This window comes from Ammodytes marinus, assembly GCF_949987685.1.
Source record: "Ammodytes marinus genome assembly, chromosome: 13".
Taxonomy (NCBI): domain Eukaryota; kingdom Metazoa; phylum Chordata; class Actinopteri; order Uranoscopiformes; family Ammodytidae; genus Ammodytes; species Ammodytes marinus.
In genome coordinates this window covers 4808915-4823676 of record NC_137217.1, presented here as the reverse complement: position 1 = coordinate 4823676, position 14762 = coordinate 4808915, and the positions used below count along the sequence as shown (strand labels likewise).

The window sequence follows — 14762 nt, the reverse complement described above, 5'->3', positions numbered from 1 at the left end:
AGCATTTAAAGAGAGGCTGGTGTAGTTTTATGGGCTGTTGATTAAATATAAAAGCTCCACTACTAATCAAGGCCCACAGATCAATATACTCAATCAAATACTGTATATACTGGAAGGATACAAGGAAGGTCACATAACGGCTGGTTTCCTTCGAATATGTATGACTCTTAAATGACATAATGTGTAAGAAATATAGAGCCCAACATAACGTGAAAAACAAATAAGTCCGAAAAGCACACAGGAGCGTTTAGTGATGTTTTTAAGTTTATCTTTTGACCTGCTCCCCTTGACTACCAATGTTAGAGCTAAAATTGAATTGAAAACTGATCTGGATGAGCGATTTATGCCTATTTCTTTATCGGGAATGCACACATAGTCGCCTTTTCTTGAGCGGGACAATGAGGCAACAAGCTAACTGTTAAAAAATTATGTAACTAATCCTTTAAGGTTAGCCAAATGAGGCCCAAAGAAGCTACCTATGGGGAACTTGCTAAGCTAAAGCACGGTGATACAGTGAGATACTATAGAAAAAAAAGTGTACCTGGATTGTGCTGGATTATCGGGCATCAGACCGAGAGTTTGCCCTCTCTTTGACTCTTTTTCTGGCTTGCTCCAGGTCAGCCATCATGGGCAGAGGACCCTCATACATGTTGGTCTTGATGGCTCTCAGCTTCTCCTGGTAGTCCTTTGGCAGGCCGTTCTGCTCCGCTCCCATCACAATTACCTGCAGTGGGCCATGAAGCTCAATATACCGACTGTCCCTGAAGTACCTGATTTTTTCTTATGACCAACACAAGGCACCCCAATTCAAAGGTCTTCCCAGCTCACTCTTGATGCATTTGAAACTCTGTCGTCAACTGTATTACGCTTTAAAGGTGCAGTATGTCAGAAAAAGGTGTAATTTGGCATCATCTAGTGGAGAAAGTTCTAGATCGCAAAGCTCCGTCTCTAACCCTACAGTGGAAGAATTTTAAAAAGTTACTGTCCTTCAAGGACAAAAAGATAGTTCCTAAAGATGGCATCATCCACCACTGCCTCAAGTCTTTCCACTATATCAAGTGATGAGGTGAAGATGTATTTAGTTATTTATTCTATAGTACTTCTTCTTTGTCTTCCTACAGGTGAACTTCCCCAGGGTACCCACTATTTATAAAATGCATAAGGCCGTTAAGTTTGTCTGTTCTGTGCTACTGTAGAAATATGGCGTTGGAACATGGTGATGATACAGACTATTTTATTCAATTCTTACCATGTCTGTTCTGAAAGAGAGGAGATGTTTGAAACTGGGAATGATATTGGGCACAAAGAAAGTAGGGGAGAGTGGGGCTTCCAACTAAAACGTGCATATATTTCAGGATTTTGTGCATCCCTGGCAACAATAACTTAGGATCTGAAAAAACTGTTTAATAAATATAGCTTTGGGGAAAATAAAGTGGTCTCGGTGCGGGGTAAGTTGTGCCTTTGGAGAGAATAGGTTGGGGTAAATTGTGCCATAAAAATGAATAAGGTTTATTTAAAGTAAATAAGGTAAATATTTACTAAGATTGAAGGTCAATTTTCTTAAACAAAGCCTAGCAGGTCTAGGTGGTTTTACCTGCAAAGCTCACAATGTCAAAGTCAACAGCAGACAGATCCTTGTCATCATCATCATCATTCTGGCCATCTGAACTCTCATCAGCGGTGTCGTTAAGTGGAATATGGATGTCAGTCTCTTCTGAGCTACTGTAGACAATCACTTTCTTTCTAGTGACAAGCGTATACAGCCATGCTACTGGCACAACTCACCCCAGTCCCTTTGGCACAAATCACCCCAACGCCAGCATTTTGTAAAAACTAGCATGATGCAGCAGTTTAGGGCCAACATCGTGCTAACTGCAAATACTCTTAGTGTAGCATATAAGCACTAAAACATGTGTCAAATGTTTTCAAACTTGTTTATAATTGTTCAGACACAATAATCAACATCTTGATCAAGGCAAAAAACTGTTGTTTGAGCTCAAATGTGCTTACATCTCATTCCATGTGTCTCCCTTGTTAGCAGGATGAGTCAAATAGATGGCTCTTCAAAAATATGTGGTCACATGACCAATTTCTTCTATTGTTTTCTAGAAACAAGGGGTGGAACTACTTCCCCCACAACTCACCCCACTCTCCCCTATTATTACAAAAGGTAAAGGCCATCAAAATGAATGCATCACATTCCAATAAGTTGAAGTATACATTAGGGGAGTTGTAATAGGGGTGTAGTATGACCTTAGTTAGAACGTGCATTTTACCGAACACTGGATTTTGGGACATGACTATACACTGGACGTGGGTGCTGAACATGGCTGGATAACACACAGCAACATGTCTTTACACCCCTGTACTCCTGTACTGGACACTCACTGTATTGTTGTGTATGTAACAGCCATGTGAATTAGTGTGAGTCCCGATCCAAAGAAATACAGTCAACTTGAGCCAAGCATAACAGGGGGTAACAATGGCGTGTACTTTGCAAAACACACTTTAGAAGACAAAGCATTAAGCTGTTGCTCTCTCAGGCATGTTTGGAACTCTCACATAATGTGCAAAAGAACAATCTGGTAATGTACAGTAGCTCACAATGCTAGTCAGATCTGTCAAATGTGTCATGGCATTTTGGCTAGGTGATCAGGTGACTAGGGCTGTGAGCTGACGCAGTCATATTCCAGATGCTTCACACAGAGAAATGGGAAGGAGTGAATAGGTGATGACGGCCCTGATCTGATTGGTGACTGTATTCCTTTGTCTTCAAAATTCAAAACAACAGCATCAAACAACCATGATTTGGCCTCACGCAGAGTGAGATAGGCCAATTCAAAAAGTCAATTTCCAAAGCCATGTTTTAGGAGAAAGCCATCCATGGGCAACCAGTTTAATTATTTAACTATTACAAATTCAAGCATATAACACTGATATTGTGTTCGCCAAGAACAACATCCTTGTATGATTTTTCATCTTAAATGGTTATGAAGTACTTTGTGTAGGTATTTGGTTAGGTATCGTGAATATTTATCAATGTGTTTCTCCCTCAGTTTGGAATGTTGAATGGTTGTAGATATTACAGTTGATAAATTGCGCAACAATTTTTGGTATTATTTGGTTCTTTTTGGGTTTTTGAAGTTTATTTCTAAACTGTATAATGTAAATTTAAAATGTCCTGTGAATATTCTGGTAAGCCCCGTTGCTATCTAGCCTGGCTCCGCCCGCCCGCCTACTTCCGGCCAAATTTTATTTTCCCTTCAGTAGTCAGTCTGGGTGTACAGCCCATTTCCCAGTTTTGCCGGAGATTCGACAGCCGGTCCAATCAGCGAACAGAGCGAGTGGCTGAGAACGATGACGTCGAAGTCGCGCTCCAGTTTCAGTTGCCAGAAGCCGGCTCATGACACACGTGACGACCAAACGTTATGCGATTGGTTGGCTAATCCAGAGTGGCACTGGGCAGATCCAATAGTTTTAAACTTTAACAGACACCCGCCTCCATGAGTGAACGTTTGCCAATTACAGCACTGCCAGACCTTCTGTACAAATGAAATGAAGTACGATGGTCTGGTTGGACCAGGCTAGTTGCTATCCCTAGGGGTTGAAGGATTTGTTTGTAATTTCCAACTGCCCCGGAAATAATTACTCCTCGGACATTACATACGTATTATGTAAGTGCTCTGAGCTCACACAAGCAAGGCTGCAGTGAATACCTTCTTACCTTTAGGTACTGTGGCGATGGCGGGGCATACACACAGCTGTTCATTATGTAGGTACGACAGCTGAGCTCCTGACCCTTTGTCTGCACGGACAGCTCCACAGGACTGTAGGCACCTAACCTCACATTTTCTTGACTGAGTGTGGACACGCACGCCCGCACACACACACACACACACACACACACACACAATATAAACACACGGTAAATGTCAATTTCACTGAAAAAAATTCAGGGAATTTCAGGAGAGGCTATAAAAGAAATAGACATAGACATTTAAAGGTATAGTCAACAATTCTGAAGAATGCTTGTTGTCAAAATGCATTTTTGACAAAATCAGAGAAACTCCTCACCATCCACTACCTGTCCGTACTGTGTGTTTGTACAGAAAATAAATCCTGTGTTAATACACAGCCTAGGGTCTGTAAGTTGGCATGTTGTTGGCTACGATGGTCCCCCTTTGTTATTGTACCAGTTTACAGAGAGGCTGTGTAGTCACACCAGATTCCTTTCAGGGCAAGGCAAGCAGCGGGTCGTGAGGAGATATTCACTGATTTTGACAAATAGTGATTTTGACAACGAAGCGTTCTCCATAATCACTGACTCCACCTTTACACTTACCTGTCTAGAGACTCCAGATCAGACTTATTCATTCTCCACACCACACCCCACACCTCGTCCCCTGGACTGTGCTCTATGGTGGCCACACCGCCATGCCATCGGTCACTAGCCAGGCCTTTATAGTTCCCAAACACCAATTTATAGTTCTGAAAAGAAAGTAAGTTTAAGGTGCAGTGTGTAATATCGAAAAATGCGTGGCATCGAGTGGTGAAAAGTTCTAGATTGCAACGCTCCCTTGCTAACCTCTCCCTTTCAAATAATTACAAAAGCTATGGTGGCCTTCAAAGAAAAGAAGCTAGTTACTAAAAATAGCATCATCCACCACTGCCGTCTTTCCACAATATCAAGTGTTGAGGGGAAGATGAATTTGGTTATTTATTCTTTTTAACTTTTTCTTCGTCTTACAACAGGTGCATTTCCCAGGACACCCGCTGTATTCAGTACAAAGAACGCATATGGCCATATGGTAAGTTTGTCCATTCTCTGCTACTGTAGAAACATGGCAGTGCAAAATGGCAGCCTCTGTGTGGGGTGACCCGCCCCTATGTAGATATAAAATTCTCATTCTTAAATACTTTAATTTTCTATTTAATTTAAACATACGAATATTATATTACATTTCTACAAATACTTTTTTTCTGAGAAATATCAATCAATTCTACACACTGCACCTTTAATTGAGTAAAGGTAAGTAAACAGGGAACACGAAATATGCTCTTTGTATCCCAAAACACGTACCTTGAGCCTCGCTATACAGTGGACTGTCGCAGAGGGGTTCTTGAGCTGGAGGCGCTCCTTCAGCAGATTGCTGCCATATGCAAAGTACAGGAAGGTGTGGTTTTTGTCCATGGTTTGTGCCTGGAGGAGGAGGAGGAGAACAGAGAGTATCGGGCCGATAGGTGAGGCCACAGTGACCAAGGTGGAGAGCCGGCAAGCTGTGGGAGTAGCACAGGGTCGAGTTGATAGAGCATGAGGTGAGGGTTGAGTACATAGATAGTATATATTGAGGTCTTTCCAGCACTAACACACACCATTCTCATGCTAATCCACCCTGCACTGCCACCCAACCCTATTCACACTCACAATACAGGGTTTGCCTCATGTGTTGATGAGCCAACTGCACTGAGCCACACACATAGGTTCTGTAACACACACATACACACATGCATGATTGCACGCACGCACGCACATGCACGCACGCACACACACACACACACACGTTCACCTTTAATTGATTAAAGTGTTAAAAAGGGAGTGATTCTGTTCAAAAACAACCTAGGTCCTGTAAACTGTGTAAACAAAGGGGGCCACCGTAGATAGCAACATGCCCATTAACAGAGTGTCGGCTTTGTGTTCACACTGGATTTTGTTCATGGTTACTGGTCGGCCCCCTTATGGAATTAAAAATTAGGATTTTTTGTGATTGATAGCCAGACAAATAAACTCACAACACTCCATAAAAAAACAGTATGTAACAGTGGCGGCTCCTGACAATAATCTCAGGAGGGGCAATCTGCTATCTTATCTCATTTATTGCTGTTGTCTTTCTGTTTTCCTGTCCAGTGACGAAGTCTGCCCATATAATAGATTAATAATAAACTCGTTGAATTGTTCAGGGTCAGATGAGATACTAATAACACGCCTCAGCATGGGAAAAAACTTTGGCTGCGTTCCAAATCTCTTATCTTTTTATTTTTTTCTATTCTACGTACTTCAACTGATCATAAAAAGTATCTAGTTAGCATGCAGTATGCTACAATTGGGTCAGCATTTTATACTTGTTTATTCTATCCTAACAGGGCTACTTGAACTTGCCTCTTGCTTATTCTTTCTAATCGTCTCATAGCTGGTTATTTTAACTCGGAGGCTCAGTCGGTGTGAAGTAACTTCCACTGCAGTGGATTGAGGGTCAGAAATCGCCCCGAAAAAGCACAAAATGAAAGTTTGGCAGTGAAGCAGAATGTTCACAGGAGCGTCAGTTGCCTCAGATGACCTGTATATCTAGACATAGAAGAAAAGTTCTCAAAATAAACACTTGTTTTCTTGTGTTTAATCTTTTTTTTTGGCATTTTTATGCTTTATTGACAGTGTAGAGACAGAGTTGAAATGGGGCAGAGAGGGGAGTGACATGCAGAGAATGACCGCGGGCTGGAATCGAACCCGGGTCCGCTGCTGGCCGAGGCCCATGGGGGGGACGCCCTACCAACTGAGCTAAGGGCGCCCTCGTGTTTCATCTTTGAACCAGTTCCACACAACACACACAAAACATACTTCATCCATTTTGCTGTGTCATCATAACCCAGAGCTAGCACACGCCCTTATAAGACAAGAAGCAAGATGTGCTGTACGAAGATGGTTTCTGATTTTCTCTCTCTCTATGCTTTTATTTATTTTTTTGTTATTTATTTTTCTACACTCAACAAAAATATAAACGCAACACTTTTGTTTTTGCTCCCATTTTTCATGAGATGGACTCAAAAATGCGTAGGCCTAAAGGTGCTGTAAGCGGAATGGTTCTTTTAGCTAACTTCCTGTCAGTTACTGCAGTTAGCGGTCCCCTCGCTCGTCCCTACGTCACCACATTAATGCACTGCGGTCTTCAAGCAGCCAGTTATCTAGCACCATCTCAGATAAGTAATTGTGATAAAACATGATAAAAACCATCAAAACAGACATTGGGAAGGATTTTTACCTGCTCCGCCATTGTAGGCGCATAAACATTCACTCATCTGTCCTCTGGCGTGCACTGGCAGTGAGACCATGAGTGAGACGGGTGTCGGTTTGTAGCGTTCTCTCTTGTGATTGGATATTAATTTCGGGGTCCGACAAAAAGTTTATTTGCTGATTACATGCAGAGCAGCTGACTGAGAGATCGGCTTTATGAAACGCGCACATTATGTAAGTGATCACTGTATGAATAAAGAGCGATTTAACACTTATATTCAAATAAATAAATCGCTTACTTCACCTTAAGGATTTCCATTATATCCTTCCTTGACGTTGGCATTACCTTTCATTTTAAGTGGCATTAAAAAGGTACTAAAAAGTCTAGTATTTAAGTTGGAGATCCCTTGTTGTAGTTCTACATGAATACAAGTCATTGATGATGCAATTTTACATGATCTGCTTTTCCCACCTTGTGTCAGAGCATTGAGGAGCTGGAGAAGGAGATGTTGAATGGTCAGAAGCTCCAGGGTCCAGCCACTGCAGCTGAGGTTCACCACATCCTACAACAAAAGGCTCTGGTGGACAAGTCAGTATACAACACTCTTTTTATTTTTTATCTATCCGGCTATATATAGTTCAAGGTTCAAGTATCTTTATTATCCCCGAGGGGCAAATTGCTTTGCAGCCAGCAGCAGTAAAAAACAACAATACTCACAAAAACATAAAGCACAAACGACAAGTCAGCAATAAATAGATCGAACAGACATACAGATAGTTATAGGCCTCTGTCTTGCTTGGTTCTTTAATATTTACGGGTGCTGTGTATTTACCTGTAGACCATTACCACAGTAATGTTTGGACTTCAAGGTTTAGTTTAACACTTTAGGCAATTCATCGTATATGCTTTCTTGTTACAGTTTTTTTCGATTGCTTAAGCACGATTTTGAAAACAGGGCCCGATTTTTCAAAACACTACACACAATTACCACACCAAACACTCAATTACCAAAACACCTCAGACCCTTTGCAAAATGAAATACTCTTTTCAAAACTATACACTATTTTATAAAAAACATATTTTGTTACCATATGAAACACACACTTTTCATATGACTTAATTCTGTCTGAACCAGTTAAACACTGCTGTTGCTAACCTTAAACACTTTTAGTAATTCTACTTCTCAGTGATTTGAGTAATGTATAAAAAGTACACAGAGAAAGTGCAAATATACAATAAGTTCACCAAACACTTGACAAGACCAATGCTGCAGACTGAGGAAAATATAATTTATTTCTCTCCATACACCCAAATCAGTCAACATGGAAAATCACAACCAAACATGTGTGCAGTAGTCTGCATAACACTGTTATCCCAGCAAACAACAACACACATACAATACTGTATCCAGTACAGGTTACACATTACAGATAATACTGTAAATAAATTTAAAAAATCTGATAAAGGAAACAGAAAATACAGTATAGAAAATACCCAACATTATCTCTTCGCCTAGCTGGATCTAGTGAATTTCATCCACATCCTTCCACCACCATGCAGAGAAAAACTGGATAAGGAGAGTATGGTGGAAGGTATCTGTGAACTGTGGACTGTGGATGGTGTAGAAACCAGTTCTGGACCAAGCAGCATGGTGGAATGACACATTGTCCCAAATGACAATGTATTGCGTCTGGTGCATTTGTTTACCTGCTGTGACTATGTTTCACAATCAGTCTAAAAATGTGAGTATGTGAGGTGTGTAAGGGCTAATATTGGCATGACAGAGGAGGACCCCATCTCCTCTGTGGATTCAACCCCCTCACTCTCACTGTTATTCTGACTCCTTCCATTTTGGTTACTGTAAAGGCAGGTGAACTTACCTGCTGCATTTGTATAGTGCTTGAACCTGATCGGTGTGTCTAGAATAAAGAAATCATGTGTTTGTGCATTTGGGGGTTGTGTTTACTGATTGGCTCATGTGTTTGGTAGTTTGACAGTCAGTGCTTTGGAATTGCAATGAGGTGACATCATGATATACTTCTGTGTCTAATGTGTTTAAGTGTGTTTAGTGTTTTGCAAATCACTGTGTGTATTGCAAAAAGTGTGAGGCTGACTTTGTGCTTATAGTGGTGCACATAGGGCCAATGGTTTGCTTCTTGAGTTTAAGGTTTTGATAATTGTGTCATACTTTTGATTTTAGTGTTTGTGCGATCGTAAAAAACTGTAAGAGCGAGGTGTTCAGATGGGTGTCAATCCCATGTCTGTATACATAGTTTTAGAGACACTTATTTTCAATTGAAAATCCTACATAGTACAGCTTTTTTTTAAAGTGCATTTTTGATTAGGAAATTAGGAATTTTTGATTTGCTTCATCGTTTACCTGTCGTTATTTTCTGTTGTCCTCATTAATATCAATGGGATTTGGACTGTTGGTCAGGCAAACTTTGTATTATTATTTTGCCATTTGATAGACTAAACAATATGTGGATTGAGTTTGAACAAAAAACAGTTTTGATAATGAACATAATAGTAAGTTGCTGCCCTGGTGTGGGCTGTAACTAAACCCACATACTATGAATCATAATGTAACATTAAAGCTAGGTTGTGATCTTAATGCTTCAGCCCATTCCCCTCCGGTATGTAGTCTGACTACTCTCTGTCCAGGTTCCCTCTGTTCACAGCCGTCTATCAGATCTGTTATGAGGGGAAGCCGGTCCAAGACATGAGCCACCCAGAGCACATGTGATCACCACTGGAGGGATTCACTCAACATAGCTCACACCAGGAGAAGCATTTTAGCATTACAAAAATGCTGAAAAAATAAATAAAATAAAAATAGAACAAATCCAAAAGCTCTATTGCTGGACAAACACAGCTGTGCTTCTAAACAGTCTGCGGTGGGTTCTGCTCAGATACTGTGAGTTTCAAAAAATGACCCGTACTCAACATGAATAAAAGAAAAAAACTTCCTGCGTTCCAAATCACATACTTTTTCGTTTTTACTATACTACATACTAAAGTACAGAAGAGTTTTTGGGCCACGGGAGAGAAAAAACAAATCAGATAAGGAAGATTGCCAAGAATAAAGATGAATACTATCTAGTATCATAGTAGAACATTTAAAAAAAATAAGTTAGTTAATGGCCCAACACATTGGATAGAGAACTAATGTTACTTGAGTGTGACTTGAGTTTTTCTTATTTGGAATGAGTCAAGTGGATCATGATTTCGTGTTCATGTCTATCAATGCTCTTATGTTGAAATAAAATGAATGTTTCTCTGGATGTGATGTTTGTGAAGTGACTTCCAGCCTGTGTGAAACTACCTTATCTACAATAACAACCATCTACACACACGATGCAGTGACTATAAAGTGAAAATGCTGCTAGGCTATATGTGGAATTGTTACTAGTCAAAATAACATAAGGAATATTATAATCATTATAATCATCATTATTGTATTATATAAAATATGGACTTGTCATTTTAAATGGTCAAAATACATTTTTTGATATTTATCTTTTGTAAGACAAAATATCTTATTTAAATATGGTTGAAATGAGGCGATTTAAATGCAAGTTAAATAATTGCATTTCTTAAGTAATAGTTCCCGAAAACCATGTCATGATGTCTTATATTTGAACTGTAATAAAAATCAATTCCTTCTTCATCATGTGTAAGTAAGCTGATCCTACTCCCCTCCCATCCACTGTCGGTAGGCCACTCTGCGCCGCCCTCCAGTGCCTCTGGGAGGCGCTGTAAGTGCGGCTGCTTTGCCAGAAGAAGAAACTAGAAGACAGACGGGAAAGCCTGATCAGCTGAGCTAACGTAGCGGTCCTAGAACGGTGAGGTGAGGGCACATTCACCTCGCTCGCTGCTGCTTGTTATCGTGGTTAGTTTTATCTACCTAGCTTGTAACTTATTTCTAGTTCTTAGTAGTTAGACAGTGAAAGTTGACGGCCCATGTCCCAGCAATGCTAAACGTTTATGCTAGCTGCAGTAGCTAACTGGAGCCATGTTTTGTTGCTGTCATTGAGAGGTAGATGTCACACAAACAACGCTGAAGCACTGACCTTAACCCTACATGCTAAGTCACAAACACACACACACACACACACTTATTTTGGCTTGTTGTATTTATTTAGACTTGTTTTGATGAGCTGAAGGGCTAAATATAACTTTTAAAGCTAGCCAAACGCTGCAGTCTAATATAAAATAACAGGCTGCATAATCCTTGGTCTATTTATCATTTGCTAACACTGAAGTCCACAACAGATGGACTATAGAATGTATTTAACTTTTTTTTTTTCGATTTGATTCTTATTTTTATGGTTGTTTTTTTGTTATTATACTACCTCAATTCTTCATCAAAGTGAATGAATGAACACTGCTGGAAGCTGTGCTGTGACACACATCCTCTACCTATCAGGAGTCCTGATGGAGTGGCTGCAGAGGCCATGATTAAATGCTCCTCTGTCTCCTCTGCCAAGCAGCACCAGCCATGTCTGTCAACGCTCTGCTACGATGCACCATCAGGTAACACTGCTTGACAATGAGACATTCCCTGCGCTCCATTATACACCATTCTTCCATACTCTAATAGTATGCCAGGAAAAGATGTCCCAATGATGTCATGCCAAAATACCCAGATGCCCTAATACATCCAGTTGCAATTTGGAGTATGCATTCTAACATGCTTAAGTATGTGGGTAATTCTAGGGAGATGTTTGTGTCATTGGCAGACATAAAGAAAACAAAAGCAAATTTTTACAAAAGCAAATTTTTTTTATTTTTAAGTGTTGTCACACTTAATTTACACTCAAATGACTTCATAAAAAATGAATGGTAGATCAGGAAATCTTTTTATTGTTTAAAACGTGCATTTGCATATCTGTTTCTGTGTAGGCTGAAGAGGAGACATGTGGCCACACATTTGTTCCTGGGGAGAGCTCTGTCAGGCGCGGATGCTGTCAATGCTCTCAGACCCTTTTATTTTGCGGTCCATCCTGACTTCTTTGGTCAATACCCCAGGGAGCGGGTAGGTCTCTCATGTAGCATGGGTCACTCAGCAGTTCTTACATCCAAATAAATACTATTTTGTTAAGGGGAAAATCCCAAAAGATTAAACTGACCATTAAACTGGCATGAGGTGTTCTAAGGTTATGTGTGTGTGTGTGTGTGCGTGTGTGTGTGTGTGTGTGTGTGTGTGTGTGTGTGTGTGTGTGTGTGTGTGTGTGTGTGTGTGTTTGAGGGGGCGTGGCTTCTCCCCTTGTTCCATAAGGGGACATATACAGTCATATGAAAAAGTTTGGGAACCCCTCTCAGCCGGCATTATAATTGACTCTGCTTTCACACAAAAAAGATAAAAGTGGTATGTCTTTCATTTACCAGGAACAGTTAAGTACTGGGATGTTTTCCAAACAAAGATTTTTTGAAAAGCAGTATTTAGTTTTATGAAATTAAATAAAATGTGAAAAACTGGCTGTGCAAAAATATGGGAACCCTTGTGGTCTTGCTGATTTTAATGCATGTAACAGCATGTAAAACTGAGGACTTTAAACACAAAATTGGTTGGATTATGTTGTTAAGCCTTGAACCTCATATAAAGGTCTGTTTAATCATGATAAAATGTATTTTAGGTGCCTAAATGCAAGTTCCACTTCTTTTTGACTCTGCAAAAGTGAGACAGAATGTGATCATCAAAACAGCTCCCAAAAGATCTTAAAAACAAAGATTATTCATTGTCATGGTTTAGGGGAAGGCTACAAGAAGCTTTCCCAAAGGTTTCAATTGTCAATTTCTACTGTAAGGAAAGTTGTCAGGGAATGGAAGGACACAGGCACAGTTGCAGTTAAACCCAGGTCTAGCAGACCAAGAAAAGTACAAGAGTGGCATATGCGGCGGATTGTGAGAATGGTTGCACACAACCCAAAGATCACCTCCAAAGACCTGCAAGAACATCTGGCTGCAGATTGTGTATCTGTACATGGTTCTACAATTCAGTGAAATTTGCACCAAAACATCTGTATGGCCGGGTGATGAGAAGGAAGCCCTTTCTGCGCCCACGCCACAGATACAGTTGCATGGAGTATGCAAAAGCTCATTTAGACAAGCCAGCTTCATATTGGAAGAAAATGCTTTGGACTGATGAGACAAAAATTAAGTTATTTGGTCTTTATAAAAAGCAGATGTTTTGGTGCAAATTGCGCTGAATTGTTGAACGATGTACAGATACACAATCTGCAGCCAGATGTTCTTGCAGGTCTTTGGAGGTGATCTGTGGGTTGTGTGCAACCATTCTCACAATCCTCCACCTATGCCGCTCCTGTTTTTTTCTTGGTCTGCCATGCCTGGGTTTAACTGCAACTGTGCCTGTGTCCTTCCATTTCCTGACAACGTTCCCTAAAGTCGAAATTGACAATTGAAACCTTTGGGAAAGCTTCTTGTAGCCTTCCCCTAAACCATGACAATGAACAATCTTTGTTTTTCAGATCTTTTGGGAGCTGTTTTGATGATCCCATTCTGTCTCACTTCAGCAGAGAGTCAAAGAGAAGTGCAACTTGCATTTAGGCACCTAAAATACATTTTCTCATGATTAAACAGACATTTCTATGAGGTTCAAGGCTTAACAACATAATCCAACCAACTTTGTGTTTAAAGTCATCAGTTTTACATGCTGTTACAGGCATTAAAATCAACAAAACCACAAGGGTTCCCATATTTTTGCACAGCCAGTTTTTCACATTTTATTTTATTTCATACAACCAAATACTGCTTTTCAAAAAATCTTTGTTTGGAAAACATCCCAGTACTTAGCTGTTCCTGGTAAATTAAAGACATACCACTTTTATATATTTTTTGTGAAAGCAGAGTCAATTATAATGCCGGCTGAGAGGGGTTCCCAAACTTTTTCATATGACTGTAAAGGTGCGAACACACTAGGCATTTTACACGCGTAAGATTTACGTGCGTAACGCGGCTAAAATGTTGCTTGATCATTTTGTGTCAAAAAAGGTTATACGCGCGTAATGTGACGAGTCTCCCTCCCGATATTGTATTTCCCTTATCAACTATGGCTGCGATCAGAACCGACCCGACACAACAGCGTGCATGTCCACACAAAAACAACAACAATACGGCCAACAACTGTGCCAAAAGACAAACTGAACAGCACAAATAGCCTAGCATTAAAACAGCATTGCATATTCACGGCAGCTACATAACAAACACAGTTACAGCAGCATCGGTGCACGGCGGCACAACATAAAGGCAAGTAGCCAAAATTACCCTACCTGGCTGTGACAGGGGACCGTGACAGGGGACCGTGGCTGGCGTAGATCAACACCGGTGCTTCGTGTACTTGTCGTGAAAGTCCCGCGGACAGTCGTCATGTTTGGGTTCATAATATGAGGCGCTAGCCGCCCGCACACAACAGGGTGAGTTAACTAATGCTATACGGCGCTAACTTTGTTTATCGGCTAAAGCACAGCTACACATATTCACTGAATTAACCAGGAAGTCCATTCTCCTGGTTTACTTTCCCCACGTATAACCCCGAGCGGCTTCATACAGCACCGGCCGCCGCAATACATTTACTCCTCGGTGTCTCGCATCAGCCTCTGTGTACAGTACACTGTTCTCCGACCCTGCCAATGTATGTGACGTAGGGTCAAGCTCAACGCTGATTGGCCAACGCGGCTAATCGTCTCGCGTAGGAGCAACAAAAGTTCAATTTTTTGAACTCCTCGCGTAGCT

General features: G+C 40.7%; 2 protein-coding genes across 2 annotated transcripts in view; one reads left to right on the top strand and one right to left on the bottom strand.

Moving 5' to 3' along the window:
- Nucleotides 1-556: 556 nt before the first annotated feature.
- On the bottom strand, nt 557-5191 carry ggctb (gamma-glutamylcyclotransferase b; the record flags this gene model as incomplete). The annotated part of the gene is made up of 4 exons (XM_080038837.1): nt 557-724; nt 3725-3857; nt 4343-4488; nt 5081-5191. 4 exons carry the CDS (start codon nt 5189-5191, stop codon nt 557-559), a joined length of 558 nt encoding a protein of 185 aa, XP_079894963.1.
- A 5605-nt stretch (nt 5192-10796) lies between these two features.
- Nucleotides 10797-14762, top strand: part of tcaim (T cell activation inhibitor, mitochondrial) — an 8721-nt gene continuing 4755 nt past the window's right edge. The window contains exons 1-3 of the mRNA XM_080038835.1: nt 10797-10857; nt 11437-11543; nt 11913-12045. Coding sequence (XP_079894961.1) covers nt 11473-11543; nt 11913-12045 — 204 coding nt within the window. The 5' untranslated portion in view covers nt 10797-10857; nt 11437-11472. The remainder of the gene's footprint in view (nt 10858-11436; nt 11544-11912; nt 12046-14762) is intronic.